General features: G+C 37.1%; 7 protein-coding genes across 8 annotated transcripts; 2 read left to right on the top strand and 5 right to left on the bottom strand.

Moving 5' to 3' along the window:
* Positions 1-406, bottom strand: LOC130219867 (histone H2B 1/2-like). The gene has a single exon (XM_056452362.1). The coding sequence runs from the start codon at positions 395-397 to the stop codon at positions 23-25; it is 375 nt and encodes a 124-aa protein (XP_056308337.1). The 5' UTR covers positions 398-406; the 3' UTR covers positions 1-22.
* An 896-nt stretch (positions 407-1,302) lies between these two features.
* On the bottom strand, positions 1,303-4,666 carry LOC130218980 (histone H3-like). The gene is made up of 2 exons (XM_056451255.1): positions 4,258-4,666; positions 1,303-1,662 (listed from the first exon to the last, which is right to left on the bottom strand). The coding sequence occupies exons 1-2, from the start codon at positions 4,664-4,666 to the stop codon at positions 1,322-1,324; spliced, it is 750 nt and encodes a 249-aa protein (XP_056307230.1). The 3' UTR covers positions 1,303-1,321.
* An 895-nt stretch (positions 4,667-5,561) lies between these two features.
* Positions 5,562-5,948, bottom strand: LOC130219863 (histone H2A-like). Its single transcript, XM_056452358.1, has one exon. The coding sequence runs from the start codon at positions 5,946-5,948 to the stop codon at positions 5,562-5,564; it is 387 nt and encodes a 128-aa protein (XP_056308333.1).
* Positions 5,949-6,849: 901 nt separating this feature from the next.
* On the bottom strand, positions 6,850-7,469 carry zgc:110216 (uncharacterized protein LOC541350 homolog). The gene has a single exon (XM_056452349.1). The coding sequence runs from the start codon at positions 7,447-7,449 to the stop codon at positions 6,850-6,852; it is 600 nt and encodes a 199-aa protein (XP_056308324.1). The 5' UTR covers positions 7,450-7,469.
* A 2,002-nt stretch (positions 7,470-9,471) lies between these two features.
* si:ch211-113a14.6 (histone H4) lies at positions 9,472-9,810 on the top strand. Its single transcript, XM_056452369.1, has one exon. It carries the CDS (start codon positions 9,493-9,495, stop codon positions 9,802-9,804), a length of 312 nt encoding a protein of 103 aa, XP_056308344.1. The 5' UTR covers positions 9,472-9,492; the 3' UTR covers positions 9,805-9,810.
* Positions 9,811-10,514: 704 nt separating this feature from the next.
* Positions 10,515-10,889, top strand: LOC130219521 (histone H2B 1/2-like). Its single transcript, XM_056451944.1, has one exon. The coding sequence runs from the start codon at positions 10,515-10,517 to the stop codon at positions 10,887-10,889; it is 375 nt and encodes a 124-aa protein (XP_056307919.1).
* Positions 10,890-11,800: 911 nt separating this feature from the next.
* Positions 11,801-25,096, bottom strand: bmb (brambleberry). 2 transcript variants are annotated; one of them, XM_056451881.1, is made up of 13 exons: positions 25,009-25,096; positions 22,707-22,957; positions 22,422-22,550; positions 22,143-22,328; positions 20,307-20,529; positions 20,115-20,231; positions 18,201-18,380; positions 17,441-17,647; positions 16,023-16,185; positions 15,855-15,898; positions 15,319-15,440; positions 14,130-14,230; positions 11,801-12,120 (listed from the first exon to the last, which is right to left on the bottom strand). In XM_056451881.1, the coding sequence occupies exons 2-13, from the start codon at positions 22,941-22,943 to the stop codon at positions 11,991-11,993; spliced, it is 1,839 nt and encodes a 612-aa protein (XP_056307856.1). In that variant the 5' UTR covers positions 22,944-22,957; positions 25,009-25,096; the 3' UTR covers positions 11,801-11,990. The 2 variants fall into 2 exon arrangements, with proteins under 2 accessions (XP_056307856.1, XP_056307857.1); XM_056451882.1 differs by lacking the exon at positions 14,130-14,230.
* Positions 25,097-25,188: the final 92 nt, after the last annotated feature.

Below are 25,188 nucleotides of genomic sequence, written 5' to 3'. Positions count from 1 at the left end.
TAGCTGAAGAGAAATCAGCGCTTTACTTGGAGCTGGTGTACTTGGTGACAGCCTTTGTGCCCTCGGACACGGCGTGTTTGGCCAGCTCCCCGGGCAGCAGTAGACGCACGGCGGTCTGGATCTCTCTAGATGAGATGGTGGAGCGCTTGTTGTAATGAGCGAGACGAGACGCCTCACCGGCGATGCGCTCGAAGATGTCGTTGACGAACGAGTTCATGATTCCCATCGCCTTGGAGGAGATTCCGGTGTCGGGATGAACCTGCTTCAACACTTTGTACACGTAGATAGCATAACTCTCCTTCCTGGTCCTCTTGCGCTTCTTTCCTCCTTTACCGGCAGCCTTGGTGACGGCTTTCTTTGAACCCTTCTTGGGCGCGGGCTTTGCTGGTTCAGGCATGTTGCAGATCTCAGAGTTTGAAATCGACTAACGCTTCGATGCTGTCCTGGGTATTTATTGAAAGCTCGTGCCAAGCCGGAGGATCTCATTGGTCAGAATTGGGCGGCTAGATACACTTCCGCCAATGGCAGAGTCGTAAGTTTGAATAATTTCCGCCCAACCCCCAGTCATTTTCCACACTGCTTCTTTGTCTGACTTTCCCGCCGTAATTCAAAAAGCTTGATTTCTCAAACAGCTCTAGGTAAATAAATGTTTTTGCACCATCTTAAAAACGGAAATTAAATGATATAAAACGTAGTGTGTAGAATGACCAGAAATTTAGAACTATCCCAGACAAAAGTGTTTACCAACGTTACTAATTCGCTAACATAAGGAGCAAATTAGCTATGATGAAGCAATTAATCCATAAAAATGATTATTCTTGAGCATTGGGGATATGCAAATATAAGTTATTTGCTAAAGTGTTAATTAAAACCTACCCTGTACTGTATTTTAGTTTGTGACATCTGGCTGTAACATTGTAATCGAGTGAATCTGTACTTGCCAATTTATATATATATTATTTAAATGGTTTAGTGAATTAAGGGAGTGGACACCTTATTAACATACACTTGTTTGTGTAATTATACAAGTTTAGAATTAAAGACGCTCAGTTTATTGAGTCGCTTATGAACCTAAGTACTTAAACACCCGCTGTGCGTCTAAATTATTCTAATATAATATTTAAATTTTTGGGATGACTGCACATGGCTAACAATAAGAATACGGAAACACTATTAACAGTTTAAGCCCATGAGAAACTTATAACTTCAAAGCTCAGCTTCAACAGGTTTCAAAAATTCAGAAAACGTTTAAAATGTGCCCTTTAAGAAAGTGTGGGTGGCTCTTAAAAGAGCCGTTGGGTTTTTAAGATGCTTAAGATGTTTAACCGCCGAATCCGTACAGAGTGCGCCCCTGTCTCTTTAGCGCGTACACAACATCCATAGCGGTCACGGTCTTCCTCTTAGCGTGCTCGGTGTATGTAACGGCATCACGGATGACGTTCTCCAAAAACACCTTCAACACTCCGCGAGTCTCTTCGTAGATCAGACCAGAGATACGCTTCACACCGCCACGGCGAGCGAGACGACGAATAGCGGGTTTGGTGATACCCTGGATGTTATCTCGCAGAACTTTACGGTGACGTTTAGCGCCTCCTTTTCCGAGTCCTTTACCGCCTTTGCCTCTTCCAGACATGTTTACTTCAGCGTTCGATTCAACGAATAAATGTTTAGATTTACGAGTAGTAATTTACAATCGCTTACAGGACCTACTTGAAACCCTGAAAGGCGGAGCTACGCGATTTTAAATCACGTCAAGCGCTACTATTATTTGACCCCGCCTCTAAACTCAACCGTCACTTGAAGAGGGACAGAATCTGTTCGTAGCACTAGTTTACATTGACCATTTCAAAACAGAATTACAAATCACGCTTCAGTATTTACAGCAGGGATTATTGGAATTTTAGTTGCAGTTCAAGTGGGTGGAAGATCAATTTACAGAAAATACTAAGTTGTTTTTGAACCTTACAATACAGTGCATTATGTAGTTTTTTTAACAACTCTCAACTCTGTACCTTGTCTTAAATTTTACCACAGAAGATGACAGGAAACAAAAGCACTTCACAATTATGAAGAAATTCATTCATTTTCTTTAAGACTAAGCAGTCCCTTCCAGCCGCAACCCATCTCTGGGAAACATCTACACACACTCACACTACAGACAATTTAGCCTACAAAATTCACCTGTACTGCATGTGTTTGGACTGTGGGGGAAACCGGAGCACCTGGAGGAAACTCACAAACTCACACACATAACGCCAACTGACCCAGCTGAGGCTCGAACCAGTGACCTTCTTGCTGTAAGGCGACAGCACTACCTACTGCGCCACTTTGTCGCCAGTCTTAAAATTATAGTGTTCAAATAAACGTCAGCAATATTTGAAACAGGGAAACATTGCACATTTCATTGCACAGTATTACAGTAAGAAATGTAGATAGTAATAGTTTAAATATTTTATATTTGTTTTACATCTATTTTTGTTGTCATTATATGCCATAATTTTGATTCTTATTGATATTATTCTTATTTTTAAGGTCACAGTTGTATAAACATTTCACTGCATACGGAGTGTATGACTGCTTATGTGACAATTCTTTTATTTGATTTTAGTTGGTGGTTCATTACACTGACAACTCCTGATAAAATGAGTAACTTAGCCGAAGAAAACTGAGTGAAGAACATTAATAATATATTAAATATTTGCATAGTGTACCTGTTTCAAATGTGAACCCTTTCATAAACTCTTTATGCAAATATAGTTGGGCTTTTCAGCTGATTGGCTTTCAGCATTATTTGTCATGTGTCCCATAGGAGACATATACCTAGTTTCAAAGGGGTTAAAAGTTTAACTGATTTGTATGAAATATATTCTTATTTGATTTTTAATCATTCTGTATGGCTGATGTTTATATCTACATTTAAATAGATTAGTTGTTACTTTTTCCTTCTGAAGGAATAGATTGTTTAGTGAATATTTTACTGTATCTGGCATACATCTTATACAGAGCTTATATATGTATTTACATGTGATGTTGATATGTGAACCAAACATTATAGAGGCACGGTATAATCAGATATAATATAATAACAATATAAACAGCTCTTTATTGGAGATTTAGACGTTTGATGTGACTTGAGCAGCTGGCACTGCATGTGAAACTGTTAAAGAATAATTATTTAGAAATTTTCATGATAGAGACTTTGTCCAAAATCCAACATAGTTTGTTCTTTTTGCATGAAAAGGCTGAATTTCACCTTTCCTGACTACAGAAATTTCAGTCAGGTAATCACTGAAGATTTAATTAAATTGTATACAGACTAATGTGGATTTTCTAGTCAGGTCAAAACACCTACATGTATGATTTAGTTAATGACGTATCCTAGTTTGTAATCGCTGTTATTTTGAGATCAAATTGCGAGCTGTTATTTGGAGCGGCCTGTGAACCCTGTGCAAGGGTTGAACTGGCTTTTAAGCTGAAAAACCATTGTCTTTGGTAAATGATAAATAAATCCAACTGTACTGTATGAGAAATGTACTGTTCCATAGTATTTGTACCACCATTCTTCATAGTATTCACAGTGTACCAGAATGGTACTCCAGAATGTCAGTTTCTACATCCACAATGTTAAAACATCCTATCCTATATATGCCATTTCTGTAAAAATGGGGGTTTCTTGATGATTGCTGAGCATCTGTCAAACATCTGATAATAATTGTACTTACAGATCGCTTTAGATCATCAGTGATCTGTCTGGAGATTATCATTAGCTAGATCTTTCTCAATGTCCTGTTACTTTTATAAATTTAAAGCATTTGAGATCGAGTTTGAGCACACTGTATTAAGCCTTACTTTTTAATATTCCCCTAAACTAGTCAGTACTATAATAAAATTACTGTATGTTTTAAAGTATGTTTTGAAAAAGTGACCGTTCTGGCTTTCCTTAAGATAAGTTCATATTGTTAAAATATTGTTTAAATCTCAACCCTCCTTGCAAATAAAACAAGTTGTACGCTTAATGTGTAATTTGCAAATAATCACGGCTAAAAATAAAAATTCAAGGTTACTAATATAATTTTTTAGCTAGCATTAAAGTGGGTCTGTGTATGTTCTGTATGTATACATAAATCTGGCGACTACAAGCATTAATAATAAAGAAATTAGTTAAAATTAAAAGCATTAGTGGAAATTACTTTTGTTGATGGATTGGTGTGGCTCTTAAAAGAGCCTTTGGGTTTAAATGAGCTAGACAGTGAAATTAAGCGCGCTCCCCACGGATGCGGCGGGCCAGCTGGATGTCTTTGGGCATGATGGTGACCCTCTTGGCGTGGATGGCGCACAGGTTGGTGTCCTCAAACAGACCGACCAGATAAGCCTCGCTGGCCTCCTGCAGGGCCATGACAGCGGAGCTTTGGAAGCGCAGATCGGTCTTGAAGTCCTGAGCGATTTCTCGGACCAGACGCTGGAAAGGCAGTTTGCGGATCAGCAGCTCAGTGGACTTCTGATAGCGGCGAATCTCACGCAGAGCCACGGTACCGGGCCTGTAACGATGGGGTTTCTTGACGCCGCCAGTGGCCGGGGCGCTCTTACGAGCAGCTTTAGTGGCGAGCTGCTTCCTCGGGGCTTTGCCTCCAGTGGATTTACGGGCAGTCTGCTTGGTTCTTGCCATTTCGTCTGAATCCTTCTTTTGCTTCTCAGCAATAAAGTATTCAAGCTTCTGGCAGCTGCTTTTTATACACTGCTCGGCATTGTTCTCTGTGGGCGGAGCGTCAGTAAAGTCATTTGATTGGCTACGGCGAGAGTACCTACCGAGATGTGACCAATAACTGCACGTTCCTAGATTTTGTTTCAAAAACAACTGCAGCCCGCGTTTTTCATTCTCGGATTCCACAATGAGCTTGGTGGTTTTGAGTCTTTTTTTTCTGTTTCAGCAAATTGAATGATTTTTGGTGACAACTTTTGACATTTTAGGAAAATGCGTTGAAATTTTTCTAAAGCTCAATATTCACTTATGCTATACTGCCTTTTTGCCACGTTGACTTCAATTCTAACATTTATTGGTTGCTGGGCCATGACATATAATCAAGCATTCTTGATTGCCGGTGGTTCTGGAAGGTAACATTTGTATTTTTACGGTTATCAATTTTAGTGTAAAATAAGTTATTTGTAGTGTGCGAGGACCATACGTTTGCGCAGAAAGGTACCCTGTCCGAGAAAATTAAAAAAAAGAAACACTGCTTTCAGAATTTAGTATACATGCACACACCCAACAGGGAAACCACGAATCAAGAATGCATGATTGTGTGGCGTCATGGACTTAATAAAAATGTCCTCACAAAATGTAGTCATTGGGGTAAATACAGCAACTAACTCATTTGTTATTTCATACATTTTCGTTAAGAAAAACGGTTCATCCTGGAACAGATTTAGAACTCTCATTAAAAAGAAAAAGCTAGAACGTTTGACAAAATATAATGAATTAGAAGATTGAATACTCTTTTAAGGAGAGAGTGGGTGGCTCTGAAAAGAGCCTTTGTGTTTAGGAGCAATCAAAATGCAGCTGTTTATTTGCCTTTGGTGGCCTTCTCGGTCTTCTTGGGCAGCAGAACGGCCTGGATGTTGGGTAGCACACCACCCTGAGCGATGGTCACTCCGCCCAGAAGCTTATTCAGCTCCTCGTCGTTGCGGACCGCCAGCTGTAAGTGGCGAGGGATGATGCGGGTCTTCTTGTTGTCCCGAGCGGCGTTTCCAGCCAACTCCAGGATCTCAGCGGTCAGATACTCAAGCACAGCGGCTAGGTAAACCGGAGCACCGGCACCGACGCGCTGAGCATAATTACCCTTGCGGAGTAGCCTGTGAACACGGCCAACGGGAAACTGAAGCCCAGCCCTGGATGAACGAGTCTTAGCCTTTGCTCTGGCTTTGCCGCCGGTTTTGCCTCTTCCACTCATATTGTAGTTGAATTCAACTTCGCCTCTCTTACAGCAAATACATCAATACAGAGCAGGCAGTCAGTATTTAACAGAGCGTGCTCGCCTTCTATTGGTCAGAATCTGTGAAGCTTTCAAACCAATCACTGCACTTCCCTCCAACTCACAATCCCATCCCCTCTCTGCCATTGTCTTCCTTTGAGCCTGTTACAAATGTTGAACCAAAGATCAAATATGCAATCAGCAGTTTATTAAAACACACACCAGTCAGTTTTGAATTTTTTTAGGCATTTAGAATATATTTTTATAAAGAGTTTTCTTTTTTTTTCAAAATAAACTTGATAATTTCCTTGTACTTTGGCAAACTGAATACATTTTATTTGCAACACATTACCTATAAATCTCCATTTTAGCAGCACATGCACCAATATTTATTATTGTCCCAATTTTTTTGTTGCTGTTTTTCACACATAAATGTTTATTATTTTTGCCTGTTTACATTTTATCCTATTAACTATACTGTTTATTTGCTGGCTGTTTGCATTATTTTCAGAAGTATAAAGCTTAACAAGATACCCAAATACCCAGTTAAACTAAAGCTTTAATTTGGAAAAATTACCAATTTAGCAATAAATTTATGTATAATATAAGAATAACGTTTTTGAAAATTTATAACACCGTAGTCAAGTAAATCAGGCCTAAATAGGCTTTGTTGACTGATCTGTTAACATTAATGTACACAACCAATTAAACTTTCTAATACAATTAAATATTCCATTTCCAGATCATAAACAGTCTGGTCATAGTTGTTTAGATGTAGGAGACACACTTTAGGTGAGTTGTTGAAATGTTGCTCTTTTGTTGTAATAATTGAGTGGCTCTTAAAAGAGCCTTTTTGTTGAATTGGGGAACAGAAAAAGATTTACTTCTTCTTGGGAGCGGCCTTCTTAGGTTTGGCCGCCTTCGGCTTCACCGTTTTGGGCTTTGCAACTTTCGCCTTTTTGGGGCTCTTGGTTGCTTTCTTGGCAGCTGTTGGTTTCTTCGCTTTCTTGGGGCTTTTTGTTGCTTTCTTTGCAGCTGCGGGCTTCTTGGCTTTCTTGGGGCTCTTTGTCGCCTTCTTCACGACGGTCGGTTTCTTCACCTTCTTGGGCGACTTCTTAGCGGCGGGTTTCTTGGCTTTCACTGCAGTTTTCTTGGCCGCTGGCTTCTTCTTGGGCTCGGCTTGCTTCTTGTTCAGCTTGAAGGAACCGGAGGCGCCTGTGCCTTTAGTCTGGACCAGAGTGCCGTTGAGAACCAAGGCCTTGACGGCGGTTTTGACGCGGGAATTGTTCTTCTCCACATCGTAGCCGCCGGCAGAAAGCGCTTTCTTCAGAGCTGAGAGGGACACGCCGTGTCTCTCCTTGGAAGCGGTCACAGTCTTAACGATGAGATCACGGACATTTGGACCCATTTTCTTGGGTTTGGACGCCGCTTTCTTCTTAGGAGCTTTAGCCGGCGGGGCAGCTGGAGCAGTTTCAGCCATGTTTCTCTGAGCGAATACAGTCAAACGTCTACAACAGTCTGAGATCAATGAAGTGGCGCTGTTGAGCGCCTGTGAACTTAACTACCACATGAGGACCGCGTAGACTCAACACACTGATCATCCGGGCGCCTCGGCTAATGCGTACTTTCTCAGTTTAAAACAGTGACTAAATCAAGTTCGGCTAATAATCTTGCAGATTTAAAAAAAGCGTATTACGAAGAGGATTCTACAAGCTTCCTATGAATTTAACATTTCATTTGAAAATATGCAGAAACGAGCAATTAAAAATTGAATGTCGTGGTCAACATACGAAAGATGCAACCGCTGACCAAATGTAACAACAAAAACATGTTTTGTGCATTTAAGAATAACAACTTTCTAAATGTAACTACGTTATACGCTCAAAATCAATCATTTTGTTAAAAAATAGCTTTTTTTAATCAGTGAAGAAATTTCTAAATATGTCCAAAGACGCTTTAATATGAAACTCGTGAATATCATAGACACCCAGTGTATCAGAATATCACTGAACATGTCCGAAAACCATTCTGCATAATAGTGTCTGTTCACCTAAAATCGAAAATTCAGTGGTTCAACTAATCATACAAAGCTCCAAGAACACTTTGTGTGCAACAATTCTTTGTTCTCCTTATTAAATCTGCATCTTGATTTGATGCAGTAGACAAAGGGCAAAGCAACACTTGACTGCAATGGTAGTGTACCATACCACCTTGTAGTAAATGTACACCCTGACCTGACACGGAAGACGAAGGCAAACAAAGTTGTTTACCATTTTATCAGTTATTCTTTAAACTAATTTATATTCTTTATGATGTAACAAAAATAATAATGTTTCTGGCCACAAATCTGTGTTCAGACCTAGCTCCATCTTTGAGTGTTTGCTTGCCTGAGAGTGTGTGTGATAGAGATCATGTTGCTCTCTTTATATTACATGCATTGAATGCATATAATAATGATTACAATAATTGCAAAAAAAAAAAAAGCTTTGCATACATTGGTTGGATCTTGGATTGATTTGATTGGTTTGGATTTTTGTGTAAGCTCTGATAGTGAACTTGATATTTGCTCTTTCCTTGAAAAAACTGCTGTTATGTTAATGAGCTACTGTGGGCCAAATTTCATATCCTGGTTATCTTACTCAGTGTATTATATAACTGTTTCCATTCATGAGTTTATCTGTGTCTACAATCACATTGCAAAAATGCTGTTATCTGATGTGAGGCTAGGGTGCGCCAAGCTTCTGATTGGGTGGGCCACAATTGGTTGAGTGGGCCATATTTTTTCATTTTTATGGCCCAATTTTATCTCCTACTTTATCTCCCAATTAAACTATCCTACAAAGTTTATTATTTGTCATCTCATGTGAGGCAAGGATGGGCCAAGCTCCTGACTGGGTCAATGGTTTTAAAACATTAAAATGGCAAGACTTTAATCAAGACTGTAAATGATCCTGATTAGCTAAATCACGTTTTTAAAGACCATGGTCACATTTTATGCTGTTTTGTTCTTGTCTTGAACATTTTATATTATATTAAGCAATATTTTAACTTAATTCATTAGTCAAAATCATTTCAAGGTTAAATACTGATTTAAAGTAATCATATTAATAAAGTAATGAGAAAAGGATACACGTTAAGGCAGAAAGGCAGAACACACTTTTATAAACATACATAAACATATAACTCTCTAGTGCAGTGTTTCCCAACCCTGTTCCTGGAGGCACACCAACAGTTCATGTTTTGAATGTCTACCTCATCGGACCCTGAGGGAGACATTCAAAACATGAACTGTTGGTGTGCCTCCAGGAACAGGGTTGGGAAACACTGCTCTAGTGTACTTGCTCACATTTTAGATTGATGTTATTTGTCTGTTTCAAAATAAAAGTCAACAGCCATTATTGGTCTGTTGTAGTGACGTTGCCTAGCTCCGCCTTTCAGGGTTTCAACTAGGTCCTGTAAGTGATTGTAAAACCTCACTCGAACATCTATCCAGTTACTTGTTAAGTCAGGATCTGAAGCTGTCATGTCTGGAAGAGGCAAAGGTGGTAAAGGACTCGGTAAGGGAGGCGCTAAGCGTCACCGTAAAGTTCTGCGTGATAACATTCAGGGTATAACTAAGCCCGCTATTCGCCGTCTTGCCCGCCGTGGCGGTGTGAAGCGTATCTCCGGCCTGATTTACGAGGAGACTCGCGGAGTTTTGAAGGTGTTTCTGGAAAACGTCATCCGTGATGCTGTCACTTACACCGAGCATGCCAAGAGAAAGACCGTGACCGCCATGGATGTTGTGTACGCGCTGAAGAGGCAGGGACGTACCCTGTACGGCTTCGGCGGTTAAACATTTACGCGCTTTCTCGAAAATCCAACGGCTCTTTTAAGAGCCACCCACACTTTTTCAAAAAGGGCACATTTAGCTATCACGTGTATATTTTCTTTAATGTGCAACATCAATAACTACTTTAAATACTTTCTTGATAGACTTGTATGTAGATTTTCAATTATAATATTTTAATTAACGGTAATTGATACTTTATACATAACGTTAATTAACAAACAATACAGGCTATATAAACAACGCAAACAAATATAACTATCCAAGCAGCCAACTTAAGTCAACGAACTAGACTATAGGTAAGTACAAATTGAACTGATTGAGTTATAATAGCCAAATATCGATATTCCCAAATACAAAGTTGTTTCGTTTCAAATAATTTCAGTGTGTGTATATATATATATATATATATATATATATATATATATATAATTTATATTAATAAAAATATAAATAAAGCTCTTTTATATTATGGCGGGAAAGTCAGACAATGAAGCAGATCACTGGGGGTTGGACAGAAAATATTTAAATTTGCAAGCCTGCGATTGGAGGGAAGTTTATCTATCTGCCTACTTCTGACCAATGAGCTCTTCATTCATTGAACGAAAGCACCCGATAAGAAAGACAATACAGTCATCCGGCTTCACAAGAACTTTCAATAAATACCCAGTACAGTCAAGCATCTTCATTTGGTTTCGCATTCCGGAATTACAAGCATGCCTGAACCAGCAAAGCCCGCGCCCAAGAAAGGCTCCAAGAAAGCGGTTACTAAGACCGCCGGTAAAGGAGGAAAGAAGCGAAAGAGGACCAGGAAGGAGAGCTATGCTATCTACGTGTACAAAGTGTTGAAGCAGGTCCATCCCGACACTGGGATCTCCTCCAAGGCGATGGGCATCATGAACTCGTTCGTCAACGATATCTTCGAGCGTATCGCCGGTGAGGCGTCTCGTCTCGCTCACTACAACAAGCGCTCCACCATCTCATCTAGAGAGATCCAGACCGCCGTGCGTCTGCTGCTGCCCGGGGAGCTGGCCAAACACGCCGTGTCCGAGGGCACAAAGGCCGTCACCAAGTACACCAGCTCCAAGTAAAGCGCACAATATAGTTATCCCAAAGGCTCTTTTAAGAGCCACCCATTTCTCCTTTTAAAGAGTTCCTAATTTTATATTAGTACAAAAATTTGTTGTAAAACTTTAAACCGCAAATAAGCGCTTCTAGTTTATAAATTAATGAATCCTGTAACTACTAAATTATGCTGTGGTTGTTTCTGTGCGATTTATGTTAGATGTTAAAATCCTAGATAAGAATTGTTAAATCAATAGATGTTTAACGTGAACACAAGGATAGTGTTATTCCAGAATGCTTAACACTCGTGATAAAACGGTTCGAAAACGACATGCTTCTCCTATTTAAACTTCTACATGGTTTTGTGTGACTTTAATAAAACATTTCGAATAAAATAAAGTATCCTCCAAAATAATCAAAATTCTATGTACAAGTTTGCTGATGATGTCCCTAAATAACACTGACGTTTGGAAAGGGGGAGGGGTTATAATTAGCGTATCTCCGGCCTGATCTACGACTGATATGGCCTGAAAGACTCGCGGAGTGTTTACGGTGTTTCTGGAGAAAGTCATCCGTGATGTTACAGAGACCGAGCACGCCAGGAGAAAGACCGTCACCGCTTTGGATGTTGTGTACGCGCTGAAGCAGGGACGCACTCTGTACGGCTTGGTGGTCAAATATCTCTGCGCTTACTACCTAGTAATAAGCATTTTATTACTTAGCTCAAATAGCTGCTATTATACCTACACAATTAAATTGTGGTAAATAAACCTATTGGGGGCGACAGGGTAGCTCAGTGGTTAGCACTGTGGCCTCAGAGCAAGAAGGTCAGTAGTTCAAGTCCCAGCTTGGCCAGTTGGTGTTTCTGGGTGGAGTTTGCATGTTCTCTGCGTGTTGGCGTGGGTGCTCCAGATTAAAAAAAAGAAACAAATCAATGTATTTTTCATAATTTATTATAAATAGAAAATGTATTTAAAAGTAAAGCAAACATGTCACAGCCCTAAATGACCAACACCACAAAAATATCATGATTAAATAGTTAAAAAGTGAACAGTGCTGCAGTAAATCACTGCCAATCTCTCTGCAAACAGAAATGGGTTTTAAAAACAGGAGACGCTGAATCCATTTCACAGCCGGCTATAGGAAGTGTGTCCTCCTTCGTGGACTCTGCAGTAATCCTGACCCATCACAGCCCTCTTTTTGCATGGCTGACCCAGTCGGGTGATACCGCTGCACAGCGAGCGTCCTGAAAAAGAACTTGAGCCCCCCCAAAAGACAAATTAAAACGTGAGGTATTGTGATATTAATATTGAAGTACTGTGACATGTCGAACGACTTCTGCAATAGGATTTTATTCAGTTTGTTTGTGTAATATCAATAAATGCATTATATCAGGGGTCACCAAACTTGTTCCTGGAGGTCTGGTGTCCTGCAGATTTTAGCTCCAACCCTAATCAAACACACCCGGACTAGCTAATCAAGGTCTTACTAGGTATACTTGAAATACCCGGGCAGGTGTGTTGAGGCAAGTTGAAGCTAAACCCTGCAGGGCACTGGACCTTCAAGATTGGTGACCCCTAATCAATATTAAGATACAAGACTCATTTACAAACCCGGTTACATTTTTATATACATAACTCAAATGCAATGTCCATAAAGTCATTAAAATTTAACTGGATTGCACGTTCTGTATCATCCAAAACAAATGTGCTTCACTTTTTTAAACTTATTTTTCGGTCACATTACAAATAAATAATAGACGATCCTTAAACTGCTGCTTTGTTGGTCCGTTTCAGCCAATTTAAGAGGCATCACGACAAGACGCATGCAAACAGTGCGGAAAATAAACCAGAATGTACACAATTTTTATGGAAAAGGTGTGCAACAGGGTTCGAGATGCATAAAGACATGTTTGGCATGTCAATGTCTGTCCAATCAGCAAACCACACAGTATTAAAGGACTGAAACATCAAGTGTACTTTGCAGTATTTAAAACTAGGGATGCACCGATACAAACTTTTTGGAACCGATCCGAATACGGTGCCATTTATTTATATTTTTAATAATCTATAGCTCTGGTGCTAAACTCAAATAATATATCTTCTTTCGTAAAAATAACAGACCTATAGGCCTACTGTATAAACTAGGCTACATTACTAGAGCATTCGTTATGGCATTGATCTGTTATGGTCCAGCTTATGTTTCCTTTTTTTTTTTAATATTAAGGTTTTTCTTTGAAACCTGTAATAGGCTATTGACCCTTATCGTTGGTAAAAGAATCAGCCTTTTAGTAAAGCCTGATGTTTTCCTGCAGATTTGAAGCAGACTAAACTGTCTGAGGCCAGTTTTACGTCATAATCCCTCACCAAATCTTGCTGTAAGTGAGACGGAGAAAGGTCAAAACGAGGTTTGCTTATACGCTTCAGCACCAAAACACAAACTGATCTGTTAAAATTATAAATATAAATAAAATGACAGTGAAATATTCACTGCTTCAGAGTAGCCTGTATTAGGCTAAATAATTTCCTGTTAATGACAATTAATATTGCGCCGTCAGTTTCACTTTAATTAGTGCTACTTGGCCACAATGAGCCAGGCGTTGATAGCTCAGCATGCTTTCACTTTCGTATTTACTATGAAACGCACATCTATCGGTAGGAATAACATCCCGCTCTGCTCATTATTCTCTCTTCATATAACCATATATATGCCTGTTACATATCCATAATACACTGGGATCTAGCCGGGCTCGGATCGTTTTGCTTTCTCACTACAATTGATCCGCTCCAGAGTTCGTTTCAATCAAACCGAGACCACCTCATTCAGGTGATCTCGGACCGATTGATGTGGCGCGGATCAGAGCGCGATTGCTGGTTTCACATATGCCAAACGAACCGCGCTAACTGGGCAAACGAGACCGGTTTCAAAACGAAAGTCTAGGTGTGAATGCACCCTAAGATCGATACTAGCTGGCCGATACCCGATCCAGCAAAAATGTGGTATCGAACTGATATCCGATCCAAGTATCAGGGTCGGTGAATCCCTATTTAAAACCTATTTTGCTACAAAAATTCTTTGAAAATAAGAAAAATTTAATTCTCTGCTGCCATAGTACGCTAAAATAAAACAGAAAATTGAGTATTGTCAAGGCTTCAATCGGTATAGGTTCACATTTCTATTAGAGCTATTGATATTGGGCATTTGTATGGTATATCAATCCAAATATGCTGAATTTATGTTGATTTTAGGACTTTATTAAAGTGTACCTGCTGCTGGCGAACGACTGATTGGGACTTGAGCTTCGCGAGCGGTTCACGGTCTCCAAAAATACTCCAAGGTTCCTCTGAGGAATGTTATCCAGCTCTGTCTGCAGATCAGAAAACGCACGGGTCACAATTCTGCAGTGCGATGCAGCAAATTAACCCTTAATTGGTAAATATTGGAAGTTTAAAAGGGTCTTGTAATAATCTCCAGTGAATGAGTGCCTTACGAAGAGTTAACAATAATACATTTATTTTGTATAGCGTCTTGTAAAGCGCTTTGAGACAGCAACTTTTAAAGCAAGTAACATAACGAAAAATACACATGAATAAAACGAAGCACAAATTAATCAAAACAGGGTCATGTTGACTCGAAATGTTAACGAATTACATATCAAATCAATAAAATAAGCATATAAAATGAATAAAAAGGGAATTCTTAAAATAAAACGTTTTACGAAGCAAGATGTAATGCACGTTTCTGACACCCCTAGAGTGTTTGTCGAAGTTTTAGCTCAAAATACCACACTAATAAGGTTTCATAACTCTTAATCTGCCCCTTTTAGGCTTTGATCCTAATTCGTTATGGTGACTGTCGCTTTAAATTCAATTGAGGCTGTGCTCTATTCAGAAGAGGGCGGAGCTACAGATGCCTGTGTGTCAGCATAGTGGCAGATTGAAAACAGGACTAGCATTATCAGTGCTGGTCTGCATGTTGTCAGTGTGAGTGTGTGCTTTATGCTTCTGTCAGTCTATGGAGACTCCTGTCGCTGTTCATTTGTGCTTCATCTAAAACTCCACATCTATAACCCTCTTAGTCTATGCTGACATTATCAGCTCAAACACTCTAATGACTAATAGACAGACAGCTGCTTCTCACTCAGGGCTGCTGTTTATGCTAATGAGGGGGAGATGGGCACTATTGGCCGGGGCTTTCCACCCTCTGATGACATCATACAAATGGAGAATGTCATTCAAAGCGTTTCTGCAGACTGTTTTAATCAAGTCTGAATATAAAACATATATAAATTCATGTTTAACATTAGAGGCTGGATATATTCACACACTGCTGTCACACAACTTGTGATTGAACCCCTTATAAAAGTGATTTTTGCATAATAGGACCCTTTTAAATCTCAAACACTCAAATGAGCAAATGTAGGTTAGTATTTCATATCATTAATTTGGGACTCACTGCTGCAATGCTGTGGCGGCTCTTGAGCCTCGGAGTTGAATGGTTTGGTGTACCACCTAAGTGGGGATGGTTGAACTTTGGTGGGCAGTGAGATGGAGAAACGCCCAGTACGCATGGATCACCTACACACAAAGAGAGCAGAAATGTGTTACTGAGCTAAATAAAACCAGGCAGAAATGCTGGGTCTCCATCAGTGTGTGTTAATGCACATTTTGGAGTGTAGCATGAAAAACAAGTGACAATATCATTCGTTCATCCTTTGGCCTAGTGCCTTATTTACTGGGGGTTGCCACAGCAGAATTAACCGCCAAATATTCTATGTTTTACACAGCAGATGTCCTTTCAGCTGCAACACAGTACTGGGAAACACTCATACACACTCATACACTACAGCCATCCAATTTAGTTCATCCAATTCCCTGCCCATGGCATGAATCCATGTCTATTGTGGAGTGAATTTGACGCACAAATGAAGTACACTCAAAAAGTTCATGCATCTATTTACGCGCACAACAAGACAAACAATAATGCATTACCCATCATGAAGCTCTCCACCTCCAAATCACACACTGGGTCATTCCTACAACAAAAATGTATAAGTAAATACTTTAATGATGCATGTAGAGAAATGGCAGGATGTGGTTTTGAATGGTGAGAGGTGGTGGTTTCTACAGTGAAATGTGTGTTTGTCAGGCTGGACTCACTGGACAGGTGTGGACGAAGACGCAGGGCACTTCTCGCCAAATTCACGCTGTTTTTCTGGAGTCTTCTCTTTTGGGGGGCAGATAGAGAGATGAGGGGGAAGACTGCAGGTCTGACCCTTGATTTTAGACAAAGCCCAAAGCAGCTGCAGCACAAACCATCGACCTGAAGAACATAAAAGATAAAAAAATATATAATTAAAAAAAGGTAATAAAAAAAATAAATAAAATAAATAAATAAATAAACAAAATAAATATAAAATAATTGAATATAAAACAAATGTAAAAAATAAATAATAAAATATCAAATTAAAAAAGAATATAATCCAAATTTATATAAAATAAATAAAAAAATATAAAAAATATATAAAATAAAAAAATAAAATTATATATATATATATATATATATATATATATATATATATATATATATATATATATATATATATATATATATAAATAAACAAACAAACAAACATAAAATAAATGAATATAAAACAAATGTAAATAAATATAATATATGTAAAACAATATAATAAATAATAAAATATCAAATTAAAAAAGAATAAATATAATCCAAATTAATATAAAATAAATAAAAAATATATAAAATAAAAACAAATTTAAAATTACATTTAAAATAAATAAATATGAAATAAATATGTAAAATAAAAAAATAAATAAAATATAAAAAATAAATAAATATAAAATGAAAAATAAATATAAAACAAATTAATATAAGATAAATTCAACAAATAAAATATAAAATAAAAAACAAATATAAAAAAAATGTATAAAATATAAAACAAATACAATCTAAAACAATTAAATATAAAATAAATACATAAATATAAAATAAATAAATATGAAAATGAAAAAAAAAAAAAGATCTAAACGTATACATACACCACACAACCTCCAAATGGACATTAACCAGTCACAATTTATAGAACATTTACAGAAAAAAGGGGATTTTGCCATCAACAGATCTGTACAAATGTTTGTGTTTTTAAATCTATAAATATTAAATGAAGATCTTCATTCTTTGACCTGATCAAATTTTTTAACGTACGATTCAATGTATAAAATTATCTTTTCATGCAAATCAACAAAGGGACTCAATTTTACCAAGATGAGCGTCACATGATGCTTTTTGCCTGACCACGTGCATAAAATAATTTATTTTTCCATTTGCAAGTTTATATGCATTACATATTACATATTTACATAAGTGTGTTTGTCTGTGTAAACACACATCCAAACCAGTGTCCAATTTCTCTCTTCAAACCGTGTGTGCAGAAGCTGATCTTCTTACTTAATGTGTATTAAGTTTATTATATAATATAATTATTATATATAATAAATGAATGCGAGAAAATTACAGAAAAAACAGAAGGGCTGACAGGTATGCTATTCAGTACCTAGTGAAAGTGTGATGAGCAGTAAAGTGAGCGAGATCAGGTCGAGCGCCGCCTGCTGGTTGATCTCCGCTATGGCGTTGACAGGCACCGTGAGCAGCAGGGTGACTCTGGAGAAGGTGGTGCACTGGAGGAACGACAGCAGCACCGCACACAGTAGAAAATACCCAGCATGCATCACACACGTCCACAGCGCACGCAGACTCAGACCTAGAAGCAGACGGACATTCAGGCATTAGTTCATTAGTTCCAGAATAGACCGTTTACATACAATTTACTCACCCCCTTGTCATCTTAAATTTAAAAACAAATTAATAACTATTGTTTAGAACTAATCACAGACTTATTTTATCTTTGCCATGATGACAGCATGTAATATTTGACTAGATATTGTTCAAGATTGTTCTAGTACTCAGCTTAAAGTGACATTTAAAGGTTTAACTAGGGTAATTAGGGTTAAGTTAGTGTAATTAGGCAAGTCATTGTATAACAGGGGTTTGTTCTGGAGACAATCCAAAACAAATATTGCTTACGGGGGCTAATAATATTGAACTTAAAATGGTATAAAAACAATTAAAACTGCTTTTATTCTTTTATTTCTCCAGAAGAAAAAATATTACAGGAAATACTGTGAGAAAAATCCTGAATCTATTAAACATAATTTGAGAAATATTGGAAAGAGGAAACAAAATAAAATACACAGGAGGGCAAATGATTTTGCCTTCAACTTCGCGTTTTCTGATCATTTCCCAAATGGGAGCACCTGCCCAGCCGAGGTATCCCTGGATCATGTGCAGTCGGTCCTCCAGGCGGTTCTGCATGTTGTCCAGGTACGTCAGCATGTATCCCAGAGTTCCGTTCATGAGCTCCAGTTTCCTCATCAGCTCCGTGTAGAAATGAGCCGTTGTGTTCTGCTGCTGGAGGAAGCCATTCAGATTGAGCTCTGCATCATGGGAAGAACACAGAGATTAGCATTTATGAGGGTTTCCAATATCCTGGCAGTTTATTTACTAATGTAACGCACTCAATGGGGTGTTACTTAGGCCCAATCCTAATTCCACCCCTTAGCCCTTCCCTTTACCCCTTGTTTTGCACGTTCACGTAAAGGGGTAGGGGAGTCCCAATTCTCTTAAGCTTGAAGGCGTAGGGCTTTTTAAAGGATTTTTAAAGAAAACAGACCTTAAATGCATAGATTTTGCAATTGCAAACAGTTCACCGGAAGCGCTTAACCCAGGTTACTGGCAAATTTAAAGTCCCATGCAATACCCTATAACTCCTGTACAGCAGTCCCACAACATACTGACACTCGATGACACTGAAATCCCCTGTCAGAAGGGGCTAGTGGCTGGGAATGAGCTTTTCACAGTGTCTGCTATAATGTTAGTGTTGTTTTCTTGTGTTTGCACAGATGAATATGGCCACTGTGTAAATGCACAGTACAGTTACGAGCTAATTGCCACATTATATTGTAATGATAACATTATATATGCCTTCAGTGATTTCCTGAAGATAAATATCCAAAAAACAACAACTGGAATAACTACAGCAGTCACGATCGTCCGATCTCATATGAAGCAAGAGATGGTGATGACATCTGATGATGTGGGCAGCTGATGTAGTGCGGTCCCCTTTCTCAGAGGTAAATTTTGAAGCCCTTCACACTCCGTTTCAAGGGCCAAGAGGAACGGGTACAAATATAGAATTGGGATTGGGTCTAAGAGGCTTTGAAGGGAATATTGAATCTATGCACTTGCATAAGTTTGAAAAAGTATCTGCGGAAGGACTTTTAATTTTCAGTAACCCAGCTCAAGCACTTCTGGTAAACTGATGTGCTATTACAGAATTGCAGCTTCTTTAAAAGTGCCTCATAATGAAAATCTGAGTATACCAAGGCATAGTAGAATAATAAAGATCAGTAAATGGAAATGAGCACACTGTGAGCCTCAGACACCACTGTTTACTTGCTAATATGTAAATTACACGAGTGTAAAACCCTGGTGGACACCAAGCCAATCAGAGAACAAAAACTGTGCCCTGCGCATTTGCATGTAAGCCTACTTTAGGTCATTCATCCAGACCCGAATAGCAGCAGACGACATCAAGAGAACAACTCGTATGCAGCTTTGAGATCTTAAAAAAAAACCTAAGATCATTAATATGCACGCCTCAGGCTGCGTTTGATAATCTAAATGTTGATATAACAGTGATAATTTTGATCCCTTAACTATTTTAAGCGTATATTATATTTTACTTGCTATGCATTTTGAAAACACGAGCGCCAAATTGTTTACAGTGCGTTACTGGGAAACAACAGCACGAGCAGTGTTCAAACTCACTTTGAAGAGGCATAAGGTGTGTCTAGTTATATCTTTTGTTAATACATCATGTTTATAGGGTATAATTTATTTTTCAGTAACGTGGGTCAAAGGCTTCCAGTGTTGTTGTTATTATTATTATCATTATTATTATTATTATTATTATTATCATTAATAATAATAATAATAATAAAAATAATATTAGAATGATCTTAGAAGGATCTTGTGATCCAGAAGACTGAAGTAAACAAAACTTAATTTAAATACACCAAAACGAAACAATTATGTGTAATGTCTGCATAAAATATACATAGCAATAAATTTGTTTATTTATTTTTAACACAGCCTGGTGAAATAGTCACCCATTTTCTCATAGATGTCCTGGGCGCTTCCTCTAACCACAGCCAGATCCTCCAGAATAGCCTGATGTCCTTCCTGCACTTCTGCGGTCTGATCTTTCAGCTGACCACTAACATTCTCTACAAACACACATCAGTATTAGCGGAGTTCATAAACGCATGTAAACCGCTGCAGCGCTGAATTGGCTGACTGACCCATCCTCCGTGTAATGCCCTGGATGAGCTGAGCCACCAACTGCTGCCCAGTGCTGATGAGGGCCTTTTCCTGAGCCAGTCTCTGCAGGTTCTCACTGATGGAGGCGTCCAGCTGCTCCTGGCCCTCCTTCAGGGCCCCTTGCTGGATCTGAAGGGCCCCGTGACCCTCCAGCAGCTTATCCAGAGATGCAGCGGTCATATCCCGCAGCTCCTTCTGACCCTCCTGCAGAAAAGCATATAAAACACTGATGGCAATAGAGACGTCTCCTTTAAATTAAATGCAAATTTGATGTATTAATGCATTAATTATGCCCCTTTCACAAGATGTAAAATATGTGAAGTTTCAAAACATTGCAGCATGGTAACAACAAAAAAAAAAGACATTTCTTTGTGATTATGCAGTGTACATTTAGAACATTTTTTTATTTTATATATATATATATATTTTGTTAAGCCATGAACGCAAGTTTTTTTTAATTATTATTTATTTATTTATTGCCACATCTGCAACGCAAGTTTATTTCATGGCAAGATCAATATAGATAAAAACATGATAATAATAATAATAATAATAATAATAAATAACCACAAACAACTTCATAATATAGTAAAAGATGATACAAACAAACAAAATAAATAATCAAATAAATAAACACATGAATGAATGAATAAACAAATAAATGAATTAAAGAATTAATTAATAAAATAAATAACTATTTAAAACATTTGATTATTAATTAACTGATAAGTATCCATTAATATTACAGAACAACAACAACTTTATAATTCTATAAGAGATGACAGAACCAAATAAAAATAAATAAATAAAACACAAATGAATAAATAAACAAATTATTGCATAAACGAATTAAAAATAAATGAATAAAAATAAACATCCATTAAAGTATTAGATTAATTCACAGATAAATATCCATAAATATCCACACAAATGAATGAATAAATGAAATGATAAATATTTATTAAAAGTATTAGATGAAAATAAATAGATAAATATCCATTGAAAAATTAGATTAAATAATTTTTTTATAGATAAGTATCCATTAAAAATATTACAACTTCATAAATGAATAAAAGAAGATACAAACAAAAAAATAAATTCCTAAATAAAAAACATAAAATTAATTATTAAAAAAATAATAAATATCCATTAAAAATAATAGATAAATAAATATTACATTAACAACAACTTTATAATTAAATGAGATTATACAAACAAACAAAACCCCTAAATGAATGAATTAAAAAAAATAATAATAATAATATGATTATAAATATATTTATTTATTTATTTATATATATATACATACACATACACACATATAAATGAGTTGTGATAAATATCCATTAATCCATTTAAATATTAGACAAGATTTTTCAATCTATACGATAAATAACTTTAAACTCTTGCCAAAGATATATGGTCATTTTACAATAAGGTTTCATTAGTTAACACATTTAACAACGTCAACTTATTCGAAACAGTAATTGTACAGCATTTAGTTCAACATTTACTGATGTATTATTAAAATCCAAAGTCATGCTTGTTGACTTTAATGCATCGCGAGTTAACATGAACGAACAATGAATGACTTCATGTATTATCACTAACTAACGTTACCCAACATGAGCAAATACTGTTATAAACATATTGTTCATTGTTTGCTTATGTTAGTAAATGCATTAACATCTAATACAACCTTATTGTAAAGTGTTACCAGATGCATTTGTAAAAACGCATGAAAATATTAATTTCTGGGTGACCTTTCATTAGAAAAACTGAATAAACCACAGGTACTACAGTTATCTAATACACACCTTCAGATCCTTCATGGCATCCAGCTGGCTTGTTGCTGTGGAGATGAGGGCGTTGACTGTCAGCTCCGCCCGCTTGCGGAAGTGCTGCTGGCGTGTGGCGTAGCACACTGAGCGCGCTCTGTTACTGACAATGTGATATGCATTCCATGTGTCCGAGTCCATATCCGCTGTGCACTCCTTTATAGACTGCAGATTAAATAATATCAGTCATTTAATCAGAATTGAGTCAGAAACAACTAGAAATGCTTGCAAAATGACAATTAATATCACAGATCATACCATTTCTTCAGTGCAGGGGTAAGTCCTGCGGCCCTCCACCTCTGATTGGCAGTTGAATAAAGCCACGCCCAGTTTGGCCAACTGCTCCTCTGATAGGGCGCTGCAAGTAGCCTTGAGCTGAGCGACAACCTATTAAAATATTCATCTCAGTCCATGTAAAATAATGAATTCCTTTCAAATTTTGTGTAATTTTAATATCATTGCGGAAAAACTAAACATTGCAATGTCTGTTTTCTTCCAATATCAAGCAGCCCTAGTCCAATGCAGACAGACATGTTTGCGTACCCGGAAATGGCAGCTGTCGAGTGGACTGAGCTCCATCTGCTTTGCTTCAGCCAGAAACTTCTCGTCCACAACGCTCATCTCGAAGGCCGGCGTCTCTCCATGGAGGAGAATCGGGACAATGGATTCAGCAGGAGGAGCTGTAGGAGCCGGGTCAGCCTTCTTCAGCCAGTCGAAGAAGGCCTCGACCTCAGCATACTGTAAACTGGAGACCCAAAGCAGCACAAACCACAGCGCCATCCTCCACAATCAGCCTGAACATAGGCACAGGAGAAAAACAGTTATTTGCATTACATACGGTTGAAGACATCTACTAGCAGTGTCTGTGACATTTTATTCATTCATTCACTCTCCTTCAGCTTAGTCCCTTTATTTATCAGGGGTTGCCACAGCAGAATGAACCGCCAACTTATCCAGCATGTGTTTTACACAGTGGATACCTTTCCATCTGCAACCCACTACTTTTATCTAGAGAAAGTCTAATTTCTTTCAGTTTGACTGGAATAAAATACATATACGTTTTATTAAACAAATATATTTAATATAATCATTTCATATATATATATATATATATATATATATATATATATATATATATATATATATATATTTATTTATCTATCTATCTATCTATCTATCTATCTATCTATCTATCACATTTCATAAAATAAAATTATAAATAGATAAATAGAAAGCTACAGCTAAAATTATTAGCCTTATTAGCGACTATTTTTACAAATTGCTAATTGCATAAACCACAGTTATCCACTTTAATATAAGCATCTTGCAAAATAACATATAAAATATGCGTGTATGTACTAGTGAAAAATATTACATACTGACATCATGGCAAAAAAAATAGAAATTAAATATTCTCTCCATTAAACATAATTAGGAAATTATTTGGGAGGGGGGGGGTGGATTTCACAAGGGGGAAATTATTTTGTACTCACCTTGTTTGACTATTACTATTTGTTTTGTCTAAATCAGAACTTCTATTGACCATCCATATATATCATATGCGCATATTATATATACATTTAAAGTCTAAACTCAATTATTGATGCTCAAAACAGTTAAGGGGTTAAACAACTCTGTTCTCAAATTTGCAGTGATTATGAAATATGATTTAATTACGTAAAGCCTGCAATTAAGATAGATGTATAGTGGTGCTAACATGCAAAAAAGCAATGACAATGCATTGCAATGAAATGTGCTTGAGGGAAGGACAAATGTGACTTTAAACATCAATATTAATCTTAGTTTAAAGTCTATTATTTAGTTATCCTATTGTTTTCTTTAGAATGAAATGTTTGAATTTATCATGAAATGCACTTAAAATCAAAGTAAACAGAAGTAAATGTACATTAAGTAGAGGATGATTGATGCATCGCCTTTTATGCGTTATCACAGGAAATAAATAAAAAGATCAATTTGATTTATTTGAGTTGCATTATATCTAAATAGCACAATTACGTCTATCAATTTTACAGCGCAACAATGTTTATACATTTCACAGTGTTATTAAATAGAAAATACCAAGTCAACTACTCTAAATAAAATTATATATTGACAATTCAGCTGTATGACAAGAAGCAAAAATCACAGAAAACGACAGAAATCATACATGCATTTGATTATTTACATATTTAATAGTTCATATGTGGAGAAAGCATACCATGAAGCTGCAGGTAACACTATCGATGCAAATTTAAAGAATTTCAGCTTGCAAAATAAAACAAATGTCTTAAATATACATCTAATTCACGGAATTACATTAGAAGCATCATATTAAACATAACATCAGTAAAACATGTCACTAGGCTACTCATGTGGCAAATCTGAAGGCCCATTTTACCCCATTAGTCTAATTTGAGCTTTTTACTTCAAATATAAGCCATAAATGTTAGTTTTTCACTTGTCTCTCTCTTTTAACATGTTTTTAATTTGCATGGTTATATTAAAATATATTATTAAATTATATTAATTATGCTAAACTATTACTATACTTTATTATTATGCTCTTAAAGGGACAGTACTCTGCATTGTGTGCGTGGTCAGATCTGAAACATGCCCGGGCTTGGATCCTCACAGCTGAACCGAATCACAGCAAGTGAATCAGACAAATAATTTCACCCAAACATCCTCCATCTTTGATTTCACAATAGCAAAACTGATTTTCACGATCTCTTTGCATGTTACGATCCACGAAAACGCATGTTATACTATTACTTAAGTATTTTATATCAAGTTTACAATTAACCAGATCACTCTGAACAACGACAGCCTCAATATCTTCACTTACCTTAATAAACTCCACGTAATGTGCTGATATATTGAAAGCGCAGATGAAAATAACCCGTCAATGCATTCTCTCAATATTCATCCAAACGCTTTTGCAGGGTTTCAACTGTTTAAATGGACTCGGCTCAGCCAATCAGCGAGAGCGGGATGAGAAGGAAACCTCGCGATATTTGCTGTAAAC

This window comes from Danio aesculapii, chromosome 25, assembly GCF_903798145.1.
Source record: "Danio aesculapii chromosome 25, fDanAes4.1, whole genome shotgun sequence".
In the NCBI taxonomy this organism is placed as follows: Eukaryota; Metazoa; Chordata; class Actinopteri; order Cypriniformes; family Danionidae; genus Danio; species Danio aesculapii.
This window is presented reverse-complemented; position numbering and strand designations above follow the sequence as displayed.

Excerpts from the sequence above, each read along its gene's own strand:
- LOC130218980 (XM_056451255.1), bottom strand. The coding sequence starts at position 4,666 with ATGGCAAGAACCAAGCAGACTGCCCGTAAATCCACTGGAGGCAAAGCC. Across the intron at positions 1,663-4,257 it reads CATCCGTGGGGAGCGCGCTT|TATTCGTTGAATCGAACGCT; the intron begins AATTTCACTGTC and ends AATCTAAACATT.
- LOC130219867 (XM_056452362.1), bottom strand. The coding sequence starts at position 397 with ATGCCTGAACCAGCAAAGCCCGCGCCCAAGAAGGGTTCAAAGAAAGCC.
- LOC130219521 (XM_056451944.1), top strand. The coding sequence starts at position 10,515 with ATGCCTGAACCAGCAAAGCCCGCGCCCAAGAAAGGCTCCAAGAAAGCG.
- bmb (XM_056451881.1), bottom strand. The coding sequence starts at position 22,943 with ATGGCGCTGTGGTTTGTGCTGCTTTGGGTCTCCAGTTTACAGTATGCT. Across the intron at positions 22,551-22,706 it reads TCGACAGCTGCCATTTCCGG|GTTGTCGCTCAGCTCAAGGC; the intron begins GTACGCAAACAT and ends ATATTTTAATAG. Across the intron at positions 16,186-17,440 it reads GCTCATCACACTTTCACTAG|GTCGATGGTTTGTGCTGCAG; the intron begins GTACTGAATAGC and ends TATGTTCTTCAG.
- LOC130219863 (XM_056452358.1), bottom strand. The coding sequence starts at position 5,948 with ATGAGTGGAAGAGGCAAAACCGGCGGCAAAGCCAGAGCAAAGGCTAAG.
- si:ch211-113a14.6 (XM_056452369.1), top strand. The coding sequence starts at position 9,493 with ATGTCTGGAAGAGGCAAAGGTGGTAAAGGACTCGGTAAGGGAGGCGCT.
- zgc:110216 (XM_056452349.1), bottom strand. The coding sequence starts at position 7,449 with ATGGCTGAAACTGCTCCAGCTGCCCCGCCGGCTAAAGCTCCTAAGAAG.